The sequence below is a fragment of the Callorhinus ursinus genome, unplaced genomic scaffold (assembly GCF_003265705.2).
Source record: "Callorhinus ursinus isolate GAN/ISIS: 27379988/994484 unplaced genomic scaffold, GSC_fseal_2.0 scaffold85, whole genome shotgun sequence".
Taxonomy (NCBI): domain Eukaryota; kingdom Metazoa; phylum Chordata; class Mammalia; order Carnivora; family Otariidae; genus Callorhinus; species Callorhinus ursinus.
In genome coordinates, this window is record NW_027397147.1 from 141,581 (window position 1) to 165,063 (window position 23,483).

A 23,483-nucleotide genomic window follows, 5' to 3' on the forward strand; every position below is an offset into this window, starting at 1 on the left:
GAAAATCAGTCCAGTCAAAACTGAGTCTTATGTTTTATTGTCATGATATAAATAGCTACAGAAAATAAATTTTTACATTCTTATATAAAACATGTTCTCTCAATAGGGAATAATTTGTGCCAATCAGAAAGGACAAGAAATTAAACCAGGCTCGATGGGGAAAGCAGTACTACCCTATAACGTTCAGGTGGGTAATATCTGACTGTTTCAGTAAAGAATGTTTTAGTTTTCTGCTAGTCACTGTACAACTATTCATAACCTGTTTTCATTTTGTAAAAAGAAAATTTTAGGAACCTAAATTGTTTCTTTCATTCTAGATTATAGATGAAAATGGCAACATCCTACCACCTGGCAAAGAAGGGGAAATTGCCCTCAGACTAAAGTCTACATGGCCCTTCTGTTTCTTCTCTGAATATGTGGTACAAGAACATACAATGTGCTAGTCACAAGTTAATAGAAAGGTGGTATAGGGAGTCATACAGACTTGGGTCCAAATTTCATATCCACCATGTGTTGCTGTATAACCTTGGGCAAGTCACAAAATCCAAGTCTATTTCATCAACTGTAAAATGGGGAGAATATCACCTATCTCCTAAGAGTTTTGTAAAGATTAAATTCTATGTGTAATAAACCAATAGCCATGCTTGTCTTCAGAAAAGACAACTAGTCAGGCTGCAGAGGGCAGGGAGGGGGCGATACGGGGCAGAAGAGGTGCAAGAGGGGTTTCCTTTTCATTATATTCTTGAACTTTTTGTATTCTACAGTAGGAACCACTTTTTTTTTAATTTCTTTTAGAAATTTCTTTTAATTTCTTTTAGCAAAGTACTAGTCACTTCATGGGTGTCATATTCCTTTTTCCATTCTGACCAAATTAATCCCCAAAGTCATCTTTGATTCCTAGGATAATCCACAGAAAACTGCTGCCACAGTAAGAGGGGACTTTTATGTCACTGGAGACAGAGGAGTGATGGACAGTGATGGGTATTTCTGGTTTGTCGGCAGAGCTGATGATGTCATCATATCCTCTGGGTCTGTACATGTGCCACTCTTAGAGAGTTAACAGATTGACAGGGGAGATCTCCTACTTGGGTGATGTAGTGATCAAGGGCTTCGTTTCTTCTTCTAGGTACCGAATTGGGCCGTTTGAAGTGGAGAGTGCGCTCATCGAACACCCAGCAGTTGTTGAATCAGCTGTTGTCAGTAGTCCGGATCCAATCAGAGGAGAGGTAGAGTGAATGTCATTAAAGTAGCAACTTCATATTTTCTAGTTCTATCCATTTGACCCCTCTGGATAATCAATCAAAAGTAGTCATGTAATTCTCATGATGAAGCACACATGTGCCAAAAATATATACTAGGCACTCAACTTTTTTTTTCCTCTTCATTTTCTTCATTATGTTCAGGTAGCCGTCATATAGCACATCATTAGTTTTTGTTGCAGTGTTCAATGATTCATCAGTTGCGTATAACACCCAGTGCTCATCACAACATGTGCCCTCCTCAATACCCATCACCCGGTTACTCAACTTTACAAATGAGTTGTGTCCCAAAGGGGATGTATTAGGATGCATTTAGTGCTAAGTGACAGAAACTCAACTCAAACTGACTTAAGTTTTTAAAAAAGGTATTTATTGGCTCATATGTAAGTGAGGACGTCTTCAAGTACAGCTACATCCAAGGGTTCATGTGAAGTAAGCAAAACTTTGTCTTTCTTCATTTCCTGGCTGTTGTCCTTTAGGTTGGCTCCATTCAGACAGGTTCTCCCTACTTGGTAGCAACTGATTGCAAATGCACACAGCTTCACAACCAGTAAAGGAGATGGCTCCTTTTCCAACAGTTTCAAGCAACTCCCAGAATAACATTTGCCTATCTTAGATCACATATCTAATCAATGTGGTCCAGGGAATGGTATATGCTCACTGGCCAGACCTGGATCATCTGTTGGTCATTGGAAGTAGAAGTTAGTGTCAACACCACCAGAGAGAGAAGTTAGGGTAATGCTCTGTAGGAAAATCAGGGTACTATTACTAAAAGAGGGGAACAAGGGACGCCTGGGTGGCTCAGTCAGTTGGGCTGGTGCCTTCGGCCCGGGTCGTGATCCCAAGGTCCTGGGATCGAGTCCCACATCAGGCTCCTTGCTCAGCAGGGAGCCTCCTTCTCCCTCTCTCTCCCTCTGCTTGTGCTCTTGTCAAATAAATAAAATCTTTAGAATAAATAAGTAAAAGGGGGGAACAGATGCTGCATAAGAAAAAGCAAATTTTACTGTACTTATGATTGTCATGGAACTCAGAATACATTTCCTCATAGAAACAATGCAAATAGGAGGCTGTGGCCAGGTTCCCAAACAAGTCCCACAGCCTACTTAGGACCTAATGAAAGGGAACTTGGGGAATGACAGTAATAGCCTTAGTTTTAGGAGGAAGCCATGTAGTATGGAAGGGAGACATTTCCTTTCCTCATGGAAGTTTCTTAGACTCAGTAAGTAGCAATATTTCAAAAAGTTTGTGTATCAGCATCCTCCCACATCTCTTTTATGCTTTTCAAAGATTTTATTTACTTATTTGACAGAGAGGAGAGCACAAGCAGGGGGAGGGGCAGAAGGAGAGGGAGAAGCAGGCTCCCCACTGAGCAGGAAGCCTGATGTATGGCTTGATCCCGGGACCCTGGGATCATGACCCAAGCCAAAGGCAGACAGTTACTGACTGAGCCACCCAGGTACCCTCTCTGATGCCTTTTACATACCAGTAACCCTCTACAGTGATTCTATGGATTCCATACTCAAACCTCCTGTACAACCTCCACACCCAATGGATTCTATTCTCCAAAGTACTTTTCTCCTGCCACCATATTCTCATTCTCTCAATATAGTTGGTTTCATCTGAACATTAGAAGTAAATACCAATTGGAACCAATGTATGAATAACTAATAATTTAAACTATAATCAACCTCAATAATTATCTAATTGGTGGGTTATGAATAGTATTCCAAAGAGAAGCAAGAAATATTAGGCAACTGGGCACCTGGGTGGCTCAGTTGGTTAAGCAACTGCTTTCGGCTCAGGTCATGATCCTGGAGTCCTGGGATCGAGTCCCACGTCGCGCTCCCTGCTCGGTGGGGAGTCTGCTTCTCCCTCTGACCCTCTTCCCTCTCGTGCTCTCTATCTCTCATTCTCTCTCTCTCAAATAAATAAATAAAATCTTTAAAAAAAAAAAGATTAGGCAACTTTTTTTGCCTAGATAGATCCTTCCCAAGAGTTCATCTCCCAGCATACAAAATCCTTTCACCAAGCCTCCCCAAATCCCTTTCAAACCATATTCTCTGGAACCTCCATTTGTCTCCCTATTACATGCTTCTAACAGTGTAGGTCTGGAGTAAGCGATCATCTGCAAATCAAGGACTGCCTATATAATATATAGGACTAGTCAGACTGAAATGTTAAATACATGTCTGACGTGTAAATAAAACTCAACTTTTAGCTTTATTGAAACACTGCACTCCTCACACTCACAAACCATTTATCTGGAATTAGATCTCAAAACCCCACTTGTATCCAAGCTCTGTCAGAGGTGATCTCTGGATTTGCATTCATCATTCAAGCTGCTGTTAACAAATAATTTTAAGTACCTGTGTTCAGCATTGGTTCCAAACTCCTGATGTGTCTGAAAAACAAACATCGATATAAATTGACTTTTCTCCTACAGGTAGTGAAAGCTTTTGTTGTCTTATCTGCATCCTTTAAATCATCCAACCCAGAGAAATTAATTCTTGAACTTCAGGATCATGTGAAAAAATCAACTGCACCTTACAAATATCCAAGAAAGGCAAGTATTTTTTGCTCAAGAGTGTGTTACCAAACAAGGGTCTAAGCTATTAAGTACAGAGATTTTATTAGCTTTTGACTTTATGGTAGCTCATTATATAAGTAGAAGACACCTATTTCAACTTGTTTAGCCCTAATAATTTTGCTTTAAAAAATTTCTTTAGGACACTTAAATTTTGATAAACTAGTTTTGATCAACTCTGAAATACTGAATAATTACTAAGGATCCTTATAAGACTAATCAGTCCCATTCCATGAGAAGAAAAAATGGTGGAAAAAATTTAAGACAGCACCTGATTCAGCTATCAGTACTCCTGAGCCATAATACTCTTCAAAGCACAAGCCTTTAAGTATCAAGTGACCAAACTTAAGCTCAGAAAAAAAAAGATGTTATCCAAAGAAACTGTGGAACCTTTCCTGAAACCTTCAATAAAATCTTTAAAAAAATAATAATAATAATTCTATATAAAAACAGAGATGGCACTGCAATTTCCTTCCTTCTCATCCTGGAATACTGTTGGTTGATATTGATCCTTAAGATGAGAATTCTATTTCATTTGGTATTTCAACCAAAAGGTAGTTGACTTCAACTTAAGAACTAGCTACATTTTCTCCATTAAATTTACTAAATCAGTCACCAGTTGATTTTCAGAAATGTTGTTTAGAAATTTTAAAATAGTCACATCTTGAGAGAGGGAAACAAAGAGAGGATTTTACCATGAGCATAAGGGGAAAATTTTTTGTACTCAAAATTAACTCTCAAAAGTCTCCCTCAGAAAGGATTTGCAGGACCCAACTCTTAAAAGCCCAAAACCCAAGAATTAACTTGTTTCTCTGTGCATTTAGGTGTGGTGTCTATTTCCTTGGGGAGTAGAGGCCCAAGTCTAGTTTGAACTGGAAAGGGAAGCAATGGAGTAAAGGGATCATTATATTCTTCTGACAAAGCATATAACCTTTGCACTCAAAACTCATATGTAGCTCCAATGTCAACTGGACTATCAACACAAGAATTTCAATGAGCTTAGGCTAAGACATCCCCCAGACTCAAACTCACCAGTTACATGAAAGCTCTCCCTATTGTACTGACAACTGGGATTGTCAAAATGGAATCAAGTGTCTCATAGTATGTTTCTCTGTTAATTAGGTGGAATTTGTTCCGGAACTCCCGAAGACAATCACTGGGAAAATCAAACGCAACGTTCTGAGAGACCATGAATGGGGTCAAACATAGCCTGATAAGAAACTATGGCATTCAGTAGTTACAGGCTTGCTTTCATTGAGTCCTTGCTTCCTGATAATTTAGTGATTACTCTCTTACAATGCTGAAGATTCTTCCTGGTTGAAAAACTCAACTTTTTTGTTCTGTATGTAGCAAAAAATTTAATAAATAAATATCCAAAAATATTTGGGAAGAAAATGGTTATGATAACCAAACTGACAAAGGCAATGATTTTAATGACTTGCAGCGTTTAAAATAGCAAATGATTACTTAGAAAAGCACAGTGGACAATGAATTTATCTTGCACCTGATTAAGTCAAAATAAAGATTAGAACTATTCTAAGAAAAATGTTCAAGACAGAATTTCTTCTGCTTAACACCTTTATTACTAGTTCTCTAAAGTGAATTAAAGGGGTGTCTGGGTGGCTCAGTTGGCTAAGCATCTGACTCCTGACCTCTGCTCAGGTCTTGCCCTCAGGGTCATGGGTTCGAGCCCCACGTTGGGCTCTATGATAGGTGTGGAGCCTACTTAAAAAAAATAAAGTGAATTAAAGTATTAATTTTAAAATAAGGAATATAAATAATTCGAAAGCCAGTAAGTGCATTTAATTAAGTACTGTATTACTATACCTTTTTTTAAAAGATTTATTTAGAGTCCGGGGGCGGGGGGGCAGAGGGAGAGAGAGAATCCCAAGCTCCCTGCTGAGCAAAGAGCCCAACATGGGGCTTGATCTCACAATCCTGATATCAAGACCTAAGCTGAAATCAAGAGTTGGACGCTTAACCAACTGAGGCACCCAGGCACCGCTAACCTCCTCTTGAAGCCAGTTCACTGTAAAATATCTTATGTTTGGATTACTTACAAGTAATTAATCAAGAGCAATTATTCCAAAAGTTTTATATCTGTACTTTTTTAGGACAATGTACATGACTTTTGGTACATAATTTGACATGTAAGCATCTTTTATGAGATATCTATTATAAAGCAAGAGATTTACTAAGAGGCAGGAAGAAAGAAAAAGCAAAGAACACCAATATTTAGGGAACAAATTTATTTTGATTTTTCTGAAAATATCAGGAACTATAAAAACAAGCTAAATATCTGGCCATACCAAAAGCAAAATACAAGTAAAAACAACACTTAGAAATCATGTGTGACCTTAAACAGGTTTCAAGATACTAAGCTTAACATTCTTTCCTCCACAGAGCAAAACAAGTTTACTAAACCACAATACTGGAGTTTTTTTTTAACTGACATAACTTAAAAAAAAAAAGAAAAAGAAAAAAAAGAAACCACTCAATTCCCACCCTGGAATCTCATCATTTACAAAACAACATGCTCAAATGTCAGTGACAATAAAGTTGGGAAACTTGAAAACCTATCAATGAAAGAATTCAGATTCCAACAGAACACAGTGCTTTATAGCTGGGGAAGAATAGCTTTTGTCGCACTCAGGTCTTACCAAATACAAATAAATACAAGAAGATTAAAAACAAACTATTAAATCAAAATCTTTCTGTAGAGTAGCAGCTTTCACAAAGTAAAAGGAATCCAGCTCTGCAGAGTTAGATGTTCTAAAAGCATATGGCCAATTTTATCCCCAAAGCCCCAGAGTCTTGCACTATCAAAATAAAAGTATCTTTGTCTTGGAGCAAGTCCAATGAAGGCACCAAAATCCTATCCTCCGTGTTCATGCAAATGAAACTTAAAATGCTTTTATCATCCTTTCAAGATGACCTCAACCTATTAAGAGTTAACACTCTTAAGTATCTAAAGATCTCGAAGGAAGTTCCAGCCTCATCTGCATTTCCAAGGTCCAGTCTATATAGCTTTTCCCCCTCCCAAATCCTTCTAGTCTGGACCCCTATTTTAGGAGGATAAAAATACATTCCCATACTCCTAGCCATTAAATAAACACAGACATTGGTGCAGGAAGACTCAACAACTATAATACTACTGAACTTCTTAAAACTTTATAAACCCTTCTCCAAAAGTGAATTTCATAGCCTCTTAATATTTATTCTCAGTCTGGATTTAGTATGCAGCCCTCTTTGGTGTCCGTCTCTTCCAGGCTTTTCAGTGGTTTTACCCTGGAGGAAACCTTGAAAAAACTTCCAATTACAGGAACCCGCACAGCATGGGATTATGAGCACTAAAAGACAGAATTTGTGTCTCTTGTTGCACTGGCATACTGAAGAAACTCAGAACACTCATTCTTCATCACTAACCTTATCAGAAATGTCTAGTTCTATGCCTAGAATGGTCCTCTTCTATCTAACACCATGCCTTCAAAAATTGCAGCACTGGACCATCAGATTTGTAACAAATGTTAATAAAACAGATTTGTAACAAATGTTAATAAAATGTAAAAACTGGCATAACAACTAAGTAACAGAATCACAAAAAAATAGAAAAACTTCACAAAAACAATTCACTTCTAAACCTTTAAGACCCATGTTTTTGCAATGTTTACAACAAAGTGGGAAGGGACAGCTGAGTTGCAACACATAAAAATTCCTTCCTTAGAATGAAAATTTCCCTATGACTTTCTCTTTTACAGAGTTTGTTTGCTCCCGTAAGTCAGATGGCAACACAGAAGGGGCAGCTGGCAAAGGTAATCAGGAGGGAGAGGCCAACACTATCTTCCTTCCACCCTCCCCTCCACGAAAGTGTTCATCATTATCCATACTACTCCTACCTCAACCAAATGCATGTAGGCCTAACTGCACCCTGGCATAGGGGGCTGAAAAGATCTCCAACAGAACTGTTAACAGGGCTGCTCAATAACGGTTCACTATTATGAGTTCAGCATTATGCAGCACACAAAGGTCAAAAACAATATATTTATTCAGTCACAATTTTATATGGAATCATAGCAATATCTTACCAACGCCATCTGAGAAACCCACCTGCAACACCAAATAAATTTTTTTCCTTATGAGAGATCATTTTCATTTGACTCAGATCTTTCTGTGACTTGACTTTCAAGTTCAGGTTTAGCTCCTCCCTCATTCACCACTTGTGTCTCAGATCGTGGTTTTGTCTGCCCCAGTTCCTTATTTTCTGGTACCAGCTGCTGGTTATTTGTTCCTTCTGCTGGGTGATGTTGATTTGATTTGTCACCAGATTCCAATTTAGCTTCTTTCCCATTTCCTCCTTGCACTGGCTGCTTTGGGTTAAGTTGTGATGGGTCCTTACCACTCTTTACCACCTCCTGGAGATTATACTTTCTGAACAACATATAATCTTTGACAACACTCAGGCAACAGACAGCTTTAATTATTTCTACTACCACCGTGTACTGTGGATTGGTAAGATCCACTTTATTTTCCGAATTGAGGCTGCCTACTATTCCTGTAACAAAAAGAAGAGGGAAACATTTAGAGGGAGAAGGATACCATGACGCTTGACAGATACAATCTTTCATCTTTCTGTTTGGGACTTGTTATACCAATATATATACTAATCTACTCTTCTACATGGACCTCAATCAAATTCTTAGAACTCTGGGCCCCTGGGTGGCTCAGGTCATGATCTCAGGGTCCTGGAATCGAGCCCCGTGTAGGGCTCTCTGCTCAGTGGGGAGTCTGTGTGTCTCCCTCTCCCCCCACCCCCAGCTCCTGCTCTCTCATGTTCTCTAATAAATAAATCTTAAAAAAAAAAAATTCTGTAAACTCTTTCAATAAATAAATACAAATGAAATCCTGAGACATTTAATCAAAGTACTTTTTTTTCAAAGAAAATTCAATCTTGATTTGGAAGATTTCATATCTACCTACCAGAAAGTCTCATATCCAACATATCGAAATGTTAGGTTTGATATTATTTTAAGGACTTTTTTTTTTTTTAATAATCTCTGCCCCCAACATGAGGCTTGAACTCACACCTGGGATCAAGAGTCACGTAGCCGGCCAGGTACCCCTATTTTAAGGACATTTTATTTTTTTATTTTTTTTTAAGGTTTTATTTCTTTGACACAGAGAGAGAGCACACAAGTAGGGGGAGCGGCAGGTAGAGGGACAGGGAGAAGCAGGCTCCCCACTGAGCAGGGAGCCCTATGCAGGGCTCGATCCCAGGACCCTGAGATCACGACCTGAGCTGTAGGCAGACACCTAACGACTGAGCCACCCAGGCGCCCCTAAGGACATTTTAATATACTTCTTTTATACCCAAAAATATAAGCCTTAGGTTGTAAAAAAAAAAAAATTCATAAAATCAAGAACAAGTATTTAGTATTGTATACTAATGTAAAATCACTAAGAAAAACATACCTGCCAATTCTTTGATAACTTCTTCTCTATTCATGTGACTGTTATTTCGAGATTTATATACAATCTGAAATGTCCCTTTGTTTGGAGCTTTAAACCAGGGTTCCAAAAATGTTTCTGCATATTTTTTCATATCTTCTAAGAAAGCCTTGCACGTGCCTGAAATGGGTAACATACGTAGAATAACCCGAGTCTTCTTCTTCTTGGTTTTGTACATATCCTGGAGAATATGATGTACCAATTTCTCAGGTTCTAAAGGAAAAAAAGAAAAAAGCACAAAGCAAACAAGTTAAGAATAAAAACTCTCGGACATTTCAGAACCTCTTCAAACTCTCTATAAAATGAATTTTCGATGGGCGGAGCAAGATCGTGGAGGAGTAGGAGACCTGGATTTCGTCTGGTCTCAGGAATTCTGCTGAATAGGGATCAAACCATTCGGAACACCTATGAACTCAACAGGAGATCGAAGAGGAGAGTAGCAAAAACTCTCTGAACAGAGAAGCGACCACTTACTGGAAGGTAGGACGTGCGGAGAAGTGAAACCGAGGGGATATTCGGGAGGATAGACGGCGGGGGAGGGGGCCTCCTTCAGCCGCTTCTGGCAAGTGATAGAGCCGCGGAGCACAAAATCAGAACTTTTAAAAGTCGGCTCCGCGGAGGAATGTCGCTCCAGTGGCTAAGCGGGGAGTGGAACCCTCACGGCACAGGGTGGTCTCAGGACCCTCGGGGTCACAAAGACCGGGGATGCCTGAGTGCGGCAGAGCTCCCAGGTATCGGAGCAGGGAAGCCAGCTGCAGAGACAGAGCCGAGGCGCGGGCTCTGAGCTCGGGGTTGCCATAAACTGTGATCTGCGGCGCAGTCGGGCCACTGCTCCTCCAGCAGGGACCCAACAAGCGGCAGATCCAGGGAGACTCCCCTTCCTCCCCCGGGAAGAGTGGCGCGGGAGTGCACTGCAGGGATCTACTGGGTTTGGAGACTCCACACGGGGTCGGGTGCCAGAGATAGAAAAGCTCGGTCACAGGCCGGGTGAGCACGGAGTGCGGTTGGAGACCGGGGACACGGGAGTGACTGGATGCTTTTCTCAGGGGGCGCACTGAGGAGCGGAGCCCCGAGTTCTTGCCTCCTCTGGGGCAGAGATTGGGAGGCCGCCATTTTCACTGTCGTACTCCAAAGCCGGACAGAAAGCTTGCAGGGAACAAAAGCTCCTGAGAGCAAACCCAAGCAGCTTGCTTAGCCTGGGCGGACAAGGGCGGGGCAATTCCGCCTCCGGCAAAGACATTTGGGAACCACAGCAACAGGCCCCTCCTCCAGAAGATCAGCACCTACAGCCAGCAAGCCAAGACCAAGTTTACCCATCAAGGAGAACAGGAGAACTCCAGCTCTATGGGAATATTGCACATAGAATTCATGGCTGTTTTTTACCATGATTCATTAGTTATTCAAAGTTAATTTTTTTAACTGTTTTTTTAATTTCTCTTTTTCCCTTTTTCAACCAACATCTTATCCCTTTTTTTAAAAAAACATTTTTATTTTTCATTTTTAGTCATATTTTTTCCCTTCATAATAGTTACCCTTATTTTTGACATATATATATAAGTTGTTCTCTCTCTAAAATTTTGAGATACACTTTCTTCTCACAGAACAAAATATACCCTAAATCACTAGTGTATGGCTTTGCTCTAGTCTCCTGCCTGATCACATTCTCTCCCCCCCGTTTTTTTAATCTTTCTTTTTTCAAACAACTTCTTATCGTATCAATTCCTTTTATAAAATCTTTTATAATTTTCATCTTTACAGTCATCTTCCATCCCTTCATTCTATCAACCCTTATTTTGTATATATATAAGTCTTTCTTCCTTTAAAATTTTAGGAGGCACTGTTTCTAACAGACCAAAATATGCCCAAAATCTAGTGTGTGGCACTGATCTATGCACTAGCCTGATCATATTTGATCATATTCTGTTTTTTTGTATTCTTCTGTTTTTGTTTTTAATCTTTTTCTTTTTTTCCTCTTTCTTTTCTCTTTTTTCTTTCTTTCCCTTTCTTTTCCCCTGGTTTCAGGTATTTTCTGATTTCTATAGAGTATATTTGCTGGGGACATTGTTAACCTGTTAGCATTTTGTTCTCTCATTCATCTGTTCTCCTCTGGACAAAATGACAAGACGAAAAAAATCACCTCAGCAAAAAGAACAAGAGATAGTACCGTCAGCCAGGGACCTACTCAATACGGACATTAGTACGATGTCGGACCTACAGTTCAGAATCATGACTTTATAAAGATACTAGCTGGGCTTGAGAAAAGCGTGGAAGTTATTAGACAAACCCTTTCTGGAGAAATACAAGAACTAAAATCTAACCAAGTCGAAATCAAAAAGGCTATTCATGAGGTGCAATAAAAAATGGGGGCACTAACTGCTAGGATAAATGATGCAGAAGAGAGAATCAGCGATACAGAACCAAATGATGGAAAATAAAGAGGCTGAGAAAAAGAGAAAGAAACAACTACTGGATCACGAGGGCAGAATTCAAGATATAAGCGATACGATAAGATGAAACAACATTAGAATAATTGGGATCCCAGAAGAAGAAGAAAGAGAGAGAGGTGCAGAAGGTATATTGGAGCAAATAACAGAGAATTTCCCTAATGTGAGGAAGGAAACAGGCATCAAAATCCAGGAGGCACAGAGAACCCCTCTCAAAATCAATAATAATAGGTCAACACCCCGACATCTAATACTAAAACTTAGGAGTCTCAGAGACATAGAGAAAATCCTGAAAGCAGCTCTGGAGAAGAGAAATATAACCTACAATGGTGGAAATATTAGATTGGCAACAGACCATCCACAGAGACCTGGCAGGCCAGAAAGGACTGGCATGATATCTTCAGAGCACTAAACGAGAAAAATATGCAGCCAAGAATACTATATCCAGCTAGGCTGTCATTGAAAATAGAAGGAGAGATAAAAAGCTTCCAGGACAAACAAACACTAAAGGAATTTGCAAACACGAAACCAGCCCTCCAAGAAATATTGAAAGGGGTCCTCTAAGCAAAGAGAGAGACTAAAAGCAGCACAGATCAGAAAGGAACACAGACAATATACAGTAACAGTCACCTTACAGGCAATACAATGGCACTAAATTCATACCTTTCAATAGTTACCCTGAATGTAAATGGGCTAAATGCCCCAAGCAAAAGACACAGGCTATCAGATTGGATTAAAAAACAAGACCCATCGATATGCTGTCTGCAAGAGACTCATTTTAGACCCAAAGACACCCCCAGATTGAAAGTGAGGGGGTGGAAAACCATTGACCATGCTAATGGACACCAAAAGAAAGCTGGGGTGGCAAGCCTTATATCAGACAAATTAGATTTTAACACAAGGACTGTAATAAGAGATGAGGAAGGACACTACATCCTATTTAAAGGGTCTATCCAACAAGAAGATCTAACAATTGTAAATATCTATGCCTCTAACATGGGAGCAGCCAATTATATGAGGCAATTAATAACAAAAGCGAAGAAACACATTGACAGCAATACAATAATAATGGGGGACTTTAACACCCCCCTGACTGAAATGGACAGATCATCTAAGCAAAAGATCAACAAGGAAATAAAGACTTTAAATGACACACTGGACCAAATGGACTTCACAGACATATTCAGAACATTCCATCCCAAAGCAACGGAATACACATTCTTCTCTACTGCCCATTGAACATTCTCCAGAATTGATCACATCCTAGGTCACAAATCAGGTCTCAATCGGTACCAAAAGATTGGGATCATTCCCTGCATATTTTCTGACCACAATGCTTTGAAACTAGAACTCAATCACAAGAGGAAAGTCGGAAAGAACTCAAATACATGGAGGCTAAAGAGCATCCTACTAAGGAATGAATGGGTCAACCAGGAAATTAAGGAAGAATTAAAAAAATTCATGGAAACCAATGAAAATGAAAACACAACTGTTCAAAATCTTTGGGATACAGCAAAGGCAGTCCTGAGAGGAAAGTATATAGCAATACAAGCCTTTCTCAAGAAACAAGAAAGGTCTCAAATATACAACCTAACCCTACACCTAAAGGAGCTGGGGAAAGAACAGCAAATAAAGCCTAAACCCAGCAGGAGAAGAGAAATAATAAAGATCAGAGCAGAAATCAATGAACTAGAAACCAAAAGAACAGTAGAACAGATCAACGAAACTAGGAGCTGGTTCTTTGAAAGAATTAACAAGATTGATAAACCCCTGGCCAGACTTATCAAAAAGAAACGAGAAATGGCCCAAATGAACAAAATCATGAATGAAAGAGAAGAGATCACAACCAACACCAAAGAAATACAAACAATTATAAGAACATATTATGAGCAACTCTATGCCAGCAAATTAGATAACCTGGAAGAAATGGGTGCATTCCTAGAGATGTATCAACTACCAAAATTGAACCAGGAAGAAATAGAAAACCTGAACAGACCTATAACCACTAAGGAAATTGAAGCAGTCATCAAAAATCTCCCAAGAAACAAAAGCCCAGGGCCAGATGGCTTCCCAGAGGAATTCTACCAAACATTTAAAGAAGAATTAATACCTATTCTCCTGAAACTGTTCCAAAAATTAGAAATGGAAGGAAAACTTCCAAACTCATTGTATGAGGCCACCATTACCTTGATCCCAAAACCAGACAAAGACCCGATCAAAAAAGAAGAATTACAGACCAATATCCTTGATGAACATGGATGCAAAAATTCTCACCAAAATACTAGCCAATAGGATCCAACAGTACATTAAAAGGATTATTCACCATGACCAAGTGGGATTTATCCCTGGGCTGCAAGGCTGGTTCAACATCCACAAATCAATCAATGTGATACAATACATTAACAAAAGAAAGAACAAGAATCAATGATCCTCTCAATAGATGCAGAAAAAGTATCTGACAAAGTACAGCATCCTTTCTTGATCAAAACTCCTCAGAGTATACGGATAGAGGGTACATACCTCAATATCATAAAAGCCATCTATGAAAAACCTACAGTGAATATCATTCTCAATGGGGAAAAGCTGAGAGCTTTTCCCCTAAGGTCAGGAACGCAGCAGGGATGTCCACTCTCACCACTGCTATTCAACATAGTATTAGAAGTCCTAGCCACAGCAATCAGACAACAAAAAGAAATCAAAGGCATCCAAATCGGCAAAGAGGAAGTCAAACTCTCGCTCTTTGCAGATGATAGGATACTGTATGTGGAAAACCCAAAAGACTCCACCCCAAAACTGCTAGAACTCATACAGGAATTCAGTCAAGTAGCAGGCTATAAAATCAATGCACAGAAATCAGTGGCATTCCTATACACCAACAACAAGACAGAAGAGAGACAAATCAAGGAGTTGATCCTATTTACAATTGCACCCAAAACCATAAGATACCTAGGAATGAATCTAACCAAAGAGGCAAAGCATCTGTACTCAGAAAACTATAAAATACTCATGAAAGAAACTGAAGAGGACACAAAGAAATGGAAAAACGTTCCATGCTCATGGACTAGAAGAACAAACATTGTGAAGATGTCAATGCTACCTAGAGCAATCTACACATTCAATGCAATCCCCATCAAAATACCATCCACTTTTTTCAAAGAAATGGAACAAATAATCCTAAAATTTGTATGGAACCAGAGAGACCCCAAATAGCAAGGAGGAATATTGAAAAAGAAAAGCAAAGCTGGCGGCATCACAATTCCGGATTTCCAGCTCTATTACAAAGCTGTCATCATCAAGACAGTATGGTACTGGCACAAAAACAGACACACAGATCAATGGAACAGAATCGAGAGCCCAGAAATGGACCCTCAACTCTATGGTCAACTTATCTTTGACAAAGCAGGAAAGAATGTCCAATGGAAAAAAGTCTCTTCAACAAATGGTGTTGGGAAAATTGGACAGCCACATGCAGAAGAATGAAACTGGACCATCTGCTTACACCACACACAAAAATAGACTCCAAATGGTTGAAGGACCTAAACGTGAGACAGGCGTCCATCAGAATCCTAAAGGAGAACACAGGCAGCAACCTCTTCGACCTCAGCCATAGCAACTTCTTCCTAGAAACATCGCCAAAGGCAAGGGAAGCAAGGGCAAAAATGAACTATTGGGATTTCACCAAGATAAAAAGCTTTTGCACAGCAAAAGAAACAGTCCACAAAACCAAAAGACAACTGACAGAATGGGAGAAAATATTTGCAAATGACATATCAGATAAAGGGCTAGTATCCAAAATCTATAAAGAACTTATCAAACTCAACACCCAAAGAACAAATAATCCAATCAAGAAATGGGCAGAAGACATGAACAGACATTTTTCCAAAGAAGACATCCAAATGGCCAACAGACACATGAAAAAGTGCTCAACATCGCTCGGCATCAGGGAAATCCAAATCAAAACCTCCGTGATATACCACCTCACACCAGTCAGAATGGCTAAAATTAACAAGTCAGGAAATGACAGATGTTGGCGGGAATGTGGAGAAAGGGGAACCCTCCTACACACTGGTGGGAATGCAAGCTGGTGCAGCCACACTGGAAAACAGTATGGAGGTTCCTCAAACAGTTGAAAATAGAGCTACCATAGGATCCAGCAGTTGCACTACTGGGTATTTACCACAAAGATACAAATGTAGGGATCCGAAGGGGTAAGTGCACCCCAATGTTTATAGCAGCAATGTCCACAATAGCCAAACTGTGGAAAAAGCCAAGATGTCCATCAACAGATGAATGGATAAGGAAGATGTTGGTATATATACACAATGGAATATTATGCAGCCATCCAAAGGAATGAGATCTTGCCATTTGCAACGACGTGGATGGAACTGGAGGGTGTTATGCTGAGTGAAATAAGTCAATCAGAGAAAGACATGTATCATATGACCTCAATGATATGAGGAATTCTTAATCTCAGGAAACAAACTGAGTGTTGCTGAGTGGTGGGGGGTGGGAGGGATGGGGTGGCTGGTTAATAGACATTGGGGAGGGTATGTGCTACGTACGGTGAGCGCTGTGAATTGTGCAAGACTGTTGAATCACAGATCTGTATTTCTGAAACAAATAATGCAAGATATGTTACGAAAAAAGAAAAAGAAGATAGCAGGAGGGGAAGAATGAAGGGGAGTAAGTCGGAGGGGAGAGGAACCATGAGAGAGGATGGATTCTGAAAAACAAACTGAGGGTTCTAGAGGGGAGGGGGGTGGGGGGATGGGTTAGCCTGGTGATGGGTATTAAGGAGGGCACGATCTGTGTGGAGCACTGGGTGTTATGCACAGACAATGAAGTACGGAACACTACATCAAAAACTAATGATGTAATGTATGGTAATTAACATAACAATAAAAAATTTTAAAAAATGAATTTTCATTGGCAATGACCTATGTCAACAGTATAGTAGAAGAAATTATCATACTGAATGTTAATAAACCTAATCAAACATTTTCCAACTTTCTTCACTGCCTATAATGATTATTACTATATCTAATAAGTTAACTCTTCAGCATTATTACTGCTTTCGCTAAAAACAATTGTTCATGAAGACATTGCAGTTAACATTTTTGTGATGTCTCATTTGTCCAGTAACACTTTACTGTTTTCCCATAACAACCGCAACTACAGACATAACATTATTAAATAGTACACTTTTTTACAAAACAATCAAACCTGCAAGTCACTTTAAAAAGATTTAATTCATCCATTAGTTAAGTCTGTACAATATTCTAGATCTCAGAACTCAGAGAAGCCCCCAAACCATGAATTACACAAGATCATGATATGGTCCTTAGACCATCCTCACTACCTACAAGTCTGTTTGGGGCTACTCAGTGTTTTCACTACTTTTAAATTAGTTAACTGCATTAAAAAAAATCTAGGAACTTCTCCAGATTTCCAACTTCTTTTGAAAAACCAGAAGATCTGGCCCTACAGGACTACATTTCAGATGGCTGGAGCCATTCCAAACTGGCTGGTGCTGAAGAGCAGCTTCTCCTCTTAAACAGAATACATACTCTTGTTTCACCTAAAGTTACATACAAAGTGGCAAAGCCAGGTTTCCACTCCTAAGCCAATGTGATTTTCCCCACCCCATTCTACCTTTCCATATGCCTAGCGCTAGAACAGTGAGGAAAAGATCAAATGATTAACTGAGCCATAACCATGAAGCCATTTTGTAGGCAGTGTTCTGAGGCAAGCAGATGTCCAGATATTACAGGCTCAATAATCTTAAGGTTTATTAGTCAGACACACCTATTCCAAGCGTCCTGATGAATACTACATTGTTGGCTCCACTCTCCACTGACTGGAATCTTCTTAGCTTCATCTCTGTTGATGCTTTAATGTCACCAACTTCTTTCTTCAAGGCAGCCTCCATGTCATCATCTTCTCCCTCACTTCCTGAGGACTGCTGCTCTTTGTCCGTAAACTGCATGAAACAAATGAGCAGAAACACAAAAACAGCTCATGTGAAAAGCTACAACCACCTATGTGAAATCTCCAGTGGCAGATGGATCAATACTGATAATAAAGATTTTTATTAAAAAAGTGACACATCGCTCCCTTCAAAATGTGGAGGAAAAAGGGAGTTCCCTCAGACTGGGGCACATATAATTTGAAAATGCTTTCAAAAACATCTTAACATTCTGGGACACAGGGTAATGTGCTCACCAGATGAATTAATTCAAGATAGACCTTAATCCCATCACTAGATATCGTTGTGCCTAATAAGACAGTCTCCTTTTGGTGAGATTACGATGAACAAGCAGAAGGCAAAAGACAAAGCCCAACCTGACACCCTGCAAACCCCAGCTCCCTCCCAGGTGGGAGATGTGTAATATTCTTCAGGCACTCCTGGCTGCCCTAAAGCTAAGGGAAGGAAAAACAAATGGTTAACTAGTAGGGATCACAGTCCTGCAAGACAGGAATTTCTCTCAGCTTACAAATGTTTTAGGTGATTTACCAAGAAAAAAAAAAAGCATTCTTATCAATAACCTAAACTTCCAGAAGGAAACTCCCAACTATCTTACTATTGAACGCTTTACTAATGGGGAAAAAAAAAAAATCCTAACTTGATAATGGCAAGGTCTCTATTATCTTGTAGGTCATCCTCTTTAGCATACAAAAGTTCTTTTGAAAACCTCCCTTTTCCTTTACCTCCCCCAACTTCCAAGTATATAATCAGTCACCCCTCACAGGCCCGGTGGAGCAGCTCTTTCTGCCCACAGGCCCTGTCCCTGTGCTTTAATAAAACATCATTTTGCAACAAAGATGTCTCAAGAATTCTTTCTTGGCTGTCAGCTCTGGACCTCACCTACATTCAAAAACTACATCAATTAGACCCAACAGTTATGGCATAAAAAAACCCTTGCTTCTATTCTACTAAGGAACAGGGAACAGAAACAGTCAAGAATTTGTTCAAGGTACCAGTGTAAACAGGACACTCACTTGTTGCCCATTTCTGGGCCCCACCATTATTAGTTTGCCAGACAAGCACTACTAATAATTAAAACACATTTATGGAGCCTTTATTATATGCCAGGATGTATTTTATATACATAAGCAACTTTTCAGCCAACATTAGGTACACTATCATTTTTCTTTTTTATTTAGCTTAGCAAAATTAAATAATATACCCATTACCAAGCCCTAGAACTAGTAAATAATGGAACTTGAATCCAAATCCCCCCTGTATTGTCCTCCCCCTTTTAATTCATTGAGGTATTTGTGTATGTATTAGTCCAGATCCTAAGCCAAGAATATAATGATTTCCAAACTGTGATGGGAAAACTAGGTTTTAGGTGGTGTGAGTACGAAAGTTTTTACTTTTTAAATTGCATTTACACGCGCATTTGGAAAAATAACTAGCACTAGTACTAAACCCACTATTTCAGAGACACTGCTTAGGGCAAACATCATTACAACCATGGTGTAAAAGTCGCGGTAAGCTATGACAAAACCATGAGGACAAATTAAGTTTCCCTTATTGGACCGTTTACTTAACCTTCAGTATCCTCGTGAACACTACTTCACAAGCCTATTGTTTAGCAGTAAACGTTTGAAAGCTTCAGCTTTGAGAGCACAACACGTGGACGGCAGAAGCAATCTATAAATAGGAGCCACCATAATTACTAATGGGGTGGGGGACCCAAACCTCTAAGTTTTTTAAGCGTATGACCCGGCAGGGGTCGGCAACCCAGATAAGGCGAAGAAGCGGCAACACAGGCGAGGCCACGCCCCTTCGCCAGCTCGGCCACAAACGCGCGCACGCGTATGAGAAAGCCGGCCTTGCAGCATTCCCTCATTACTCAAAGGCCGCTTGGACTTTCCGCGGCCCGTACCTTTTCCGGCCCATACATGTCGTCGCCGTATTCGTTGAGCAGGCTGTAGGCCTCCTCCACGCACTTGCGTTCGTTCATGTTGCAGGTAATGAGAATGCCCTGTAGGCCGGGTTCCAACTGCCGGGGCCCGCCACCGTCGCAGCGCCGAGCCCGCTTGGCTTGCACATACGGAGCTTTGCCTTTGCGCTTTCCGCCGCTAGACTGAGGAGGCTGCTGGGCGGGGGTCGCCATGGCGCATGAGAACCGAGGCTAGCGAGAAACGTGTTTCTCTTACTATTCCCGGCTTCCTCGCCTCTGCTGGCGCGAGCTGGCTTGCGTCATGTGCGCGCGACGACCTCCCCTAGTCCCGCCTCCAAGTTTCATTCGGTGCTGCGCGGGGTCCTAGAGCCGGTGGGTTGGCAGGCTGTGGAGAGGTGGTGCGAGGCCCGCCTGTAGCGAAGGTTGAACAGCACTTCTTGCTGCTCACCAGCCCGTGCTCCGACTTCCTGGGAAAGCGGCCTTCGGGTGGAGCGGGTCTGTAAATTTACATGCTGGCATCCAACTGGATGTAGGTCGTGCTTATAAAGAACCGTTTCAGTGGGACGCCTGGGTGGCTCAGTTGGTTAAGCAACTGCTTTCGGCTCAGGTCATCATCCTGGAGTCCTGGGATCGAGTCCCGCGTCGGGCTCCCTGCTGAGTAGGGAGTCTGCTTCTCCCTCGGACCCTCCCCCCCTCTCATGCTCTATCTCATTCTCTCTCTCAAATAAATAAATAAAATCTTAAAAAATAAATACTTTAAAAAAAATAACCGTTTATTTACCATTCATATTCATTGATTGATTCCGTTAATATTTATTAAGTACCTATGTGCTAGTTATGAACCTAAGTATTAAGGTTGGCAAAGCAAGACACACTTCATATACATCTTGCCCTTCTATGCCACTGTTTCTTAGAAGTCAGTGGGGGCCTTCCAAACCATCCTACTTATTTTTTGCTCCTGGTGAAATGTGCGTAATCAATAGACTTCAGTACTCCTGTTGAAGGATCCCCTTCAAAGAAAGGACACAAAGTATAAGGAACTCATAAGTCAAGAGACTTGATTATCAGAATGAGAAATATAAAATACAGGGAAACCTGGAAAAACTTATTAGCATTAAATTGTCACTATGGGAACATTTTAACTTGTTGGTGAGTTATTGTTCCAAGTGCACTTGGTTTGGACAGGAAATCACATCCTTACTTCTGAACAAAATCATGAAGAGCCAAAAGGGTTTGTCCTTTGTTGCCCTAGGAGGAATTAGCTAATCCAGTGACCCAAAAATGTGGAGAGGATGGTAGTAGAAAGTCAGAAATAAAGAACTTCTTAGTTATTATAAGGCCTGTATCTCTCAGATTGACATTCTTGTGACCCCCCATGACAAACTTATGCTGATATGAAATAATAGTCTAGAAATTCATATACATAAAAAAGAATTTTTGCTAATAGTAAGGGAAAGTATTCATCTTCTTTTCTCCAATGAAATATATCTTGCTATTTTCTTCATTATCTGTCCCCCAAAATGTTTAAGAATGCATTCATTAGTCTGGATAGGTAAGCAATCCCTATCCCTAAGCAAAAACTATGATGTTCATAGTTAACATCATAATATTCCCCATACCCTAAAGTTGGGAATCCAACTCCTTATACTTCATGCAATTAAAAGTCAGTTTGAACTTTATAAATTCCTTGTGTTGGTGTTCCACCTTTGACAGTGTATTGCTTTGTGAGCAAATGCAGGAGTACTGTGCATTTTACTGACCTAGATATTTCAATCTCACATTCAGAGGTTTGTTATATATGAAACAACAAAATACTAAGAAGAGGAAAAGTAATTAGCCTGATACTGAACTTGATGGTTAACTGGGTTTTTTTCTTCACTATATGTATATGTAAATATGTGTGTGTTATAGTTGTATATATACATACATGTATATATGTGTGTATATATTCTTTCTATAACCTTATCTTCCCTTAGGTTCTTTTCCTTAAATTACTAATATTAATACTAGTGTTCCTGATTAGTGCTAGATGTTAACTAGCCTGTTCTACACTGCAGAGTAGAACAAATGGAAAACATTCATTTCCCTTTCAGGGTGCCCCATCTGGCCAAATATTGAAGCGATTTCATAAGAAATGGAATCTGTGAGGAAGTGTTTTCCAGTATGTCTTTATTTAATACTATTATTCTAGGGGATGAAGGCAGAGAAATAACGAGAAGACTGGGGTAGAACATATACAATGACCACCTATGACTACTTCCTCTGTAGTCTTTGTCTACATTATGGCTGACATTTTTTGTTTTTGTTTGCTCAGTCAATGAACCCCGTTCCTTGGGGAGGAGGTGGAATCCATCATTGGATGAGTCTGAGTGGAAAGCAGGGCCCACCTTGTGTTATGGAAGCTTGAAGTGTCAAGTATCCCTTCTTCCCACCCTGTAAGGTGAGCACCTCACCTCAGCTTCATTATGCTGGCATTGCTGGTGGTATTTAGAGGCATATTGCTGAGTGAAACTCGTTTTTATTTTTCTTTTCATCTTCAGTGCCTAGCATAGTGCCTAGTCCATAGTAAGTACTCAAAAAATGCTATTGAACATTTGAACTCAACCCCAAAAAATGTTAATAAAGGAAAAAGGTTAAGACTCACGCTATTAAGAAGGGAAGTATACCAAATCCAGATCCCATTAAGCCCCACCAGAGGAGCTAGAAAAGAAGCTAGGAATTAAGAGAGAGATTTCCCTGGCAATGCTGGAAACACATTTGTGTACAGTTTCTATTTGTGTGAACTTTCACCTCCTTAGGTTACCAGTCATGGTCAGTGGTCTGGTGTCTATCATTGGGCACCAAGGGCTCTGTGATGTGGCTTGTAATGGTTTAAGGAAGGAATGGAGGAATGGTTTAAGACATTCTAAATTCTCTTTCCCTTTCTCTTCCTAACCTTAAAAGTTACTGCCATGTAATTTCTACTTGTATATTGAGGACAGAATCCATCCTGGTCCTAAACACAGATAGCAGACACTGATAGATTTTGTTCGTGTTCTGACTGCACTATCCATCCAGCATTTCCTACCTTATTTTCTTGTTACCCAGCATTTTCAGGAGTTAGATGTCTTGACACTGTAACCCTGGTCACCTGCTGACTTGATTTCTCTACACCTGCCACCTTCAGAGTTGGTATTATGTGTATGATCAAGAGATCAGATTCTAAAGCCAAACAAGGTTCAAATCCCAGTTCTGCCATGTTCTGGCTGAGGGACTCCAAGCAAGTTATAAGTCAAATTTCCTCATTAGCTTAAAAAAAAAAAAAGATTTATTTATTTATGAGAGAGAGAGAGAAGGGGTAGAGGGAGAGAATCTCCAGCAGACTCCATGCTGACTGCAGAGCCCAACACGGGGCTCAGTCTCAAAAACCTGAGAGCATGACCTGAACCAAAACCAAGAGTCAGATGCCCAACTCATAGAGCCACCTAGCCTCCCAAATTTTTTAAATGGAGGTAATAATAAAATATCCACTTTCTGGGTTACTGGGAGAACTCATTAAGATAGCCATGACAAGTGCCTAGTTCATAGTCACAGTTCAGTCAGTGTGGACTTAAAAACAGCTGGTTTGGGGCTCAGTTGTGACTCACTGAAGTCTAGTATTTTTGATATTAGTATCCATTCTCTAACCCAGTCCCCTGAATGCATTACTTGTCCCCTAATCTCTTATCTCAGTGTGTCACTTATTGAAAGCGAAATTTAATCCTTCTAGGAAGGAGTCCAGAAGGGAAAAAAATTTTAAAAA

The 23,483-nt window shown here is 40.1% G+C and overlaps 2 protein-coding genes across 4 annotated transcripts in view; one reads left to right on the forward strand and one right to left on the reverse strand.

Annotated features, from left to right (window-relative positions):
* The window catches only part of LOC112811383 (acyl-coenzyme A synthetase ACSM4, mitochondrial), a 35,568-nt gene extending 30,469 nt beyond the window's left edge, over positions 1-5,099 (forward strand). The window contains exons 8-13 of the mRNA XM_025855446.2: positions 107-187; positions 318-419; positions 902-1,029; positions 1,127-1,226; positions 3,703-3,822; positions 4,966-5,099. Of these exons, the coding sequence (XP_025711231.1) occupies positions 107-187; positions 318-419; positions 902-1,029; positions 1,127-1,226; positions 3,703-3,822; positions 4,966-5,052 (618 nt within the window). The 3' untranslated portion in view covers positions 5,053-5,099. The remainder of the gene's footprint in view (positions 1-106; positions 188-317; positions 420-901; positions 1,030-1,126; positions 1,227-3,702; positions 3,823-4,965) is intronic.
* Positions 77-19,997, reverse strand: THUMPD1 (THUMP domain 1 NAT10 acetyltransferase adaptor). 3 transcript variants are annotated; one of them, XR_012376783.1, is made up of 6 exons: positions 19,685-19,997; positions 17,598-17,772; positions 9,313-9,561; positions 7,951-8,395; positions 3,626-3,660; positions 77-2,002 (listed from the first exon to the last, which is right to left on the reverse strand). XR_012376783.1 is itself a non-coding variant. In XM_073887949.1 (5 exons), exons 1-4 carry the CDS (start codon positions 19,913-19,915, stop codon positions 7,977-7,979), a joined length of 1,074 nt encoding a protein of 357 aa, XP_073744050.1. In that variant the 5' UTR covers positions 19,916-19,997; the 3' UTR covers positions 3,222-3,660; positions 7,951-7,976. The 3 variants fall into 3 exon arrangements, 2 of the variants coding, with proteins under 2 accessions (XP_073744050.1, XP_025711212.1); XM_073887949.1 differs by lacking the exon at positions 77-2,002 and having other exon boundaries at positions 3,222-3,660; XM_025855427.2 differs by lacking the exons at positions 77-2,002; positions 3,626-3,660 and having other exon boundaries at positions 6,085-8,395.
* Positions 19,998-23,483: the final 3,486 nt, after the last annotated feature.

What these genes read in the sequence shown, in the direction of transcription:
- THUMPD1 (XM_073887949.1), bottom strand. Translation starts at nt 19,915, where the DNA reads ATGGCGACCCCCGCCCAGCAGCCTCCTCAGTCTAGCGGCGGAAAGCGC. An exon ending in CATCAGGACGCTTGGAATAG is followed by an intron (nt 9,562 to 17,597) that starts GTGTGTCTGACT and finishes TTTTTCCTTTAG; the next exon opens with AACCTGAGAAATTGGTACAT. An exon ending in AGTTATCAAAGAATTGGCAG is followed by an intron (nt 8,396 to 9,312) that starts GTATGTTTTTCT and finishes TTTTTGTTACAG; the next exon opens with GAATAGTAGGCAGCCTCAAT.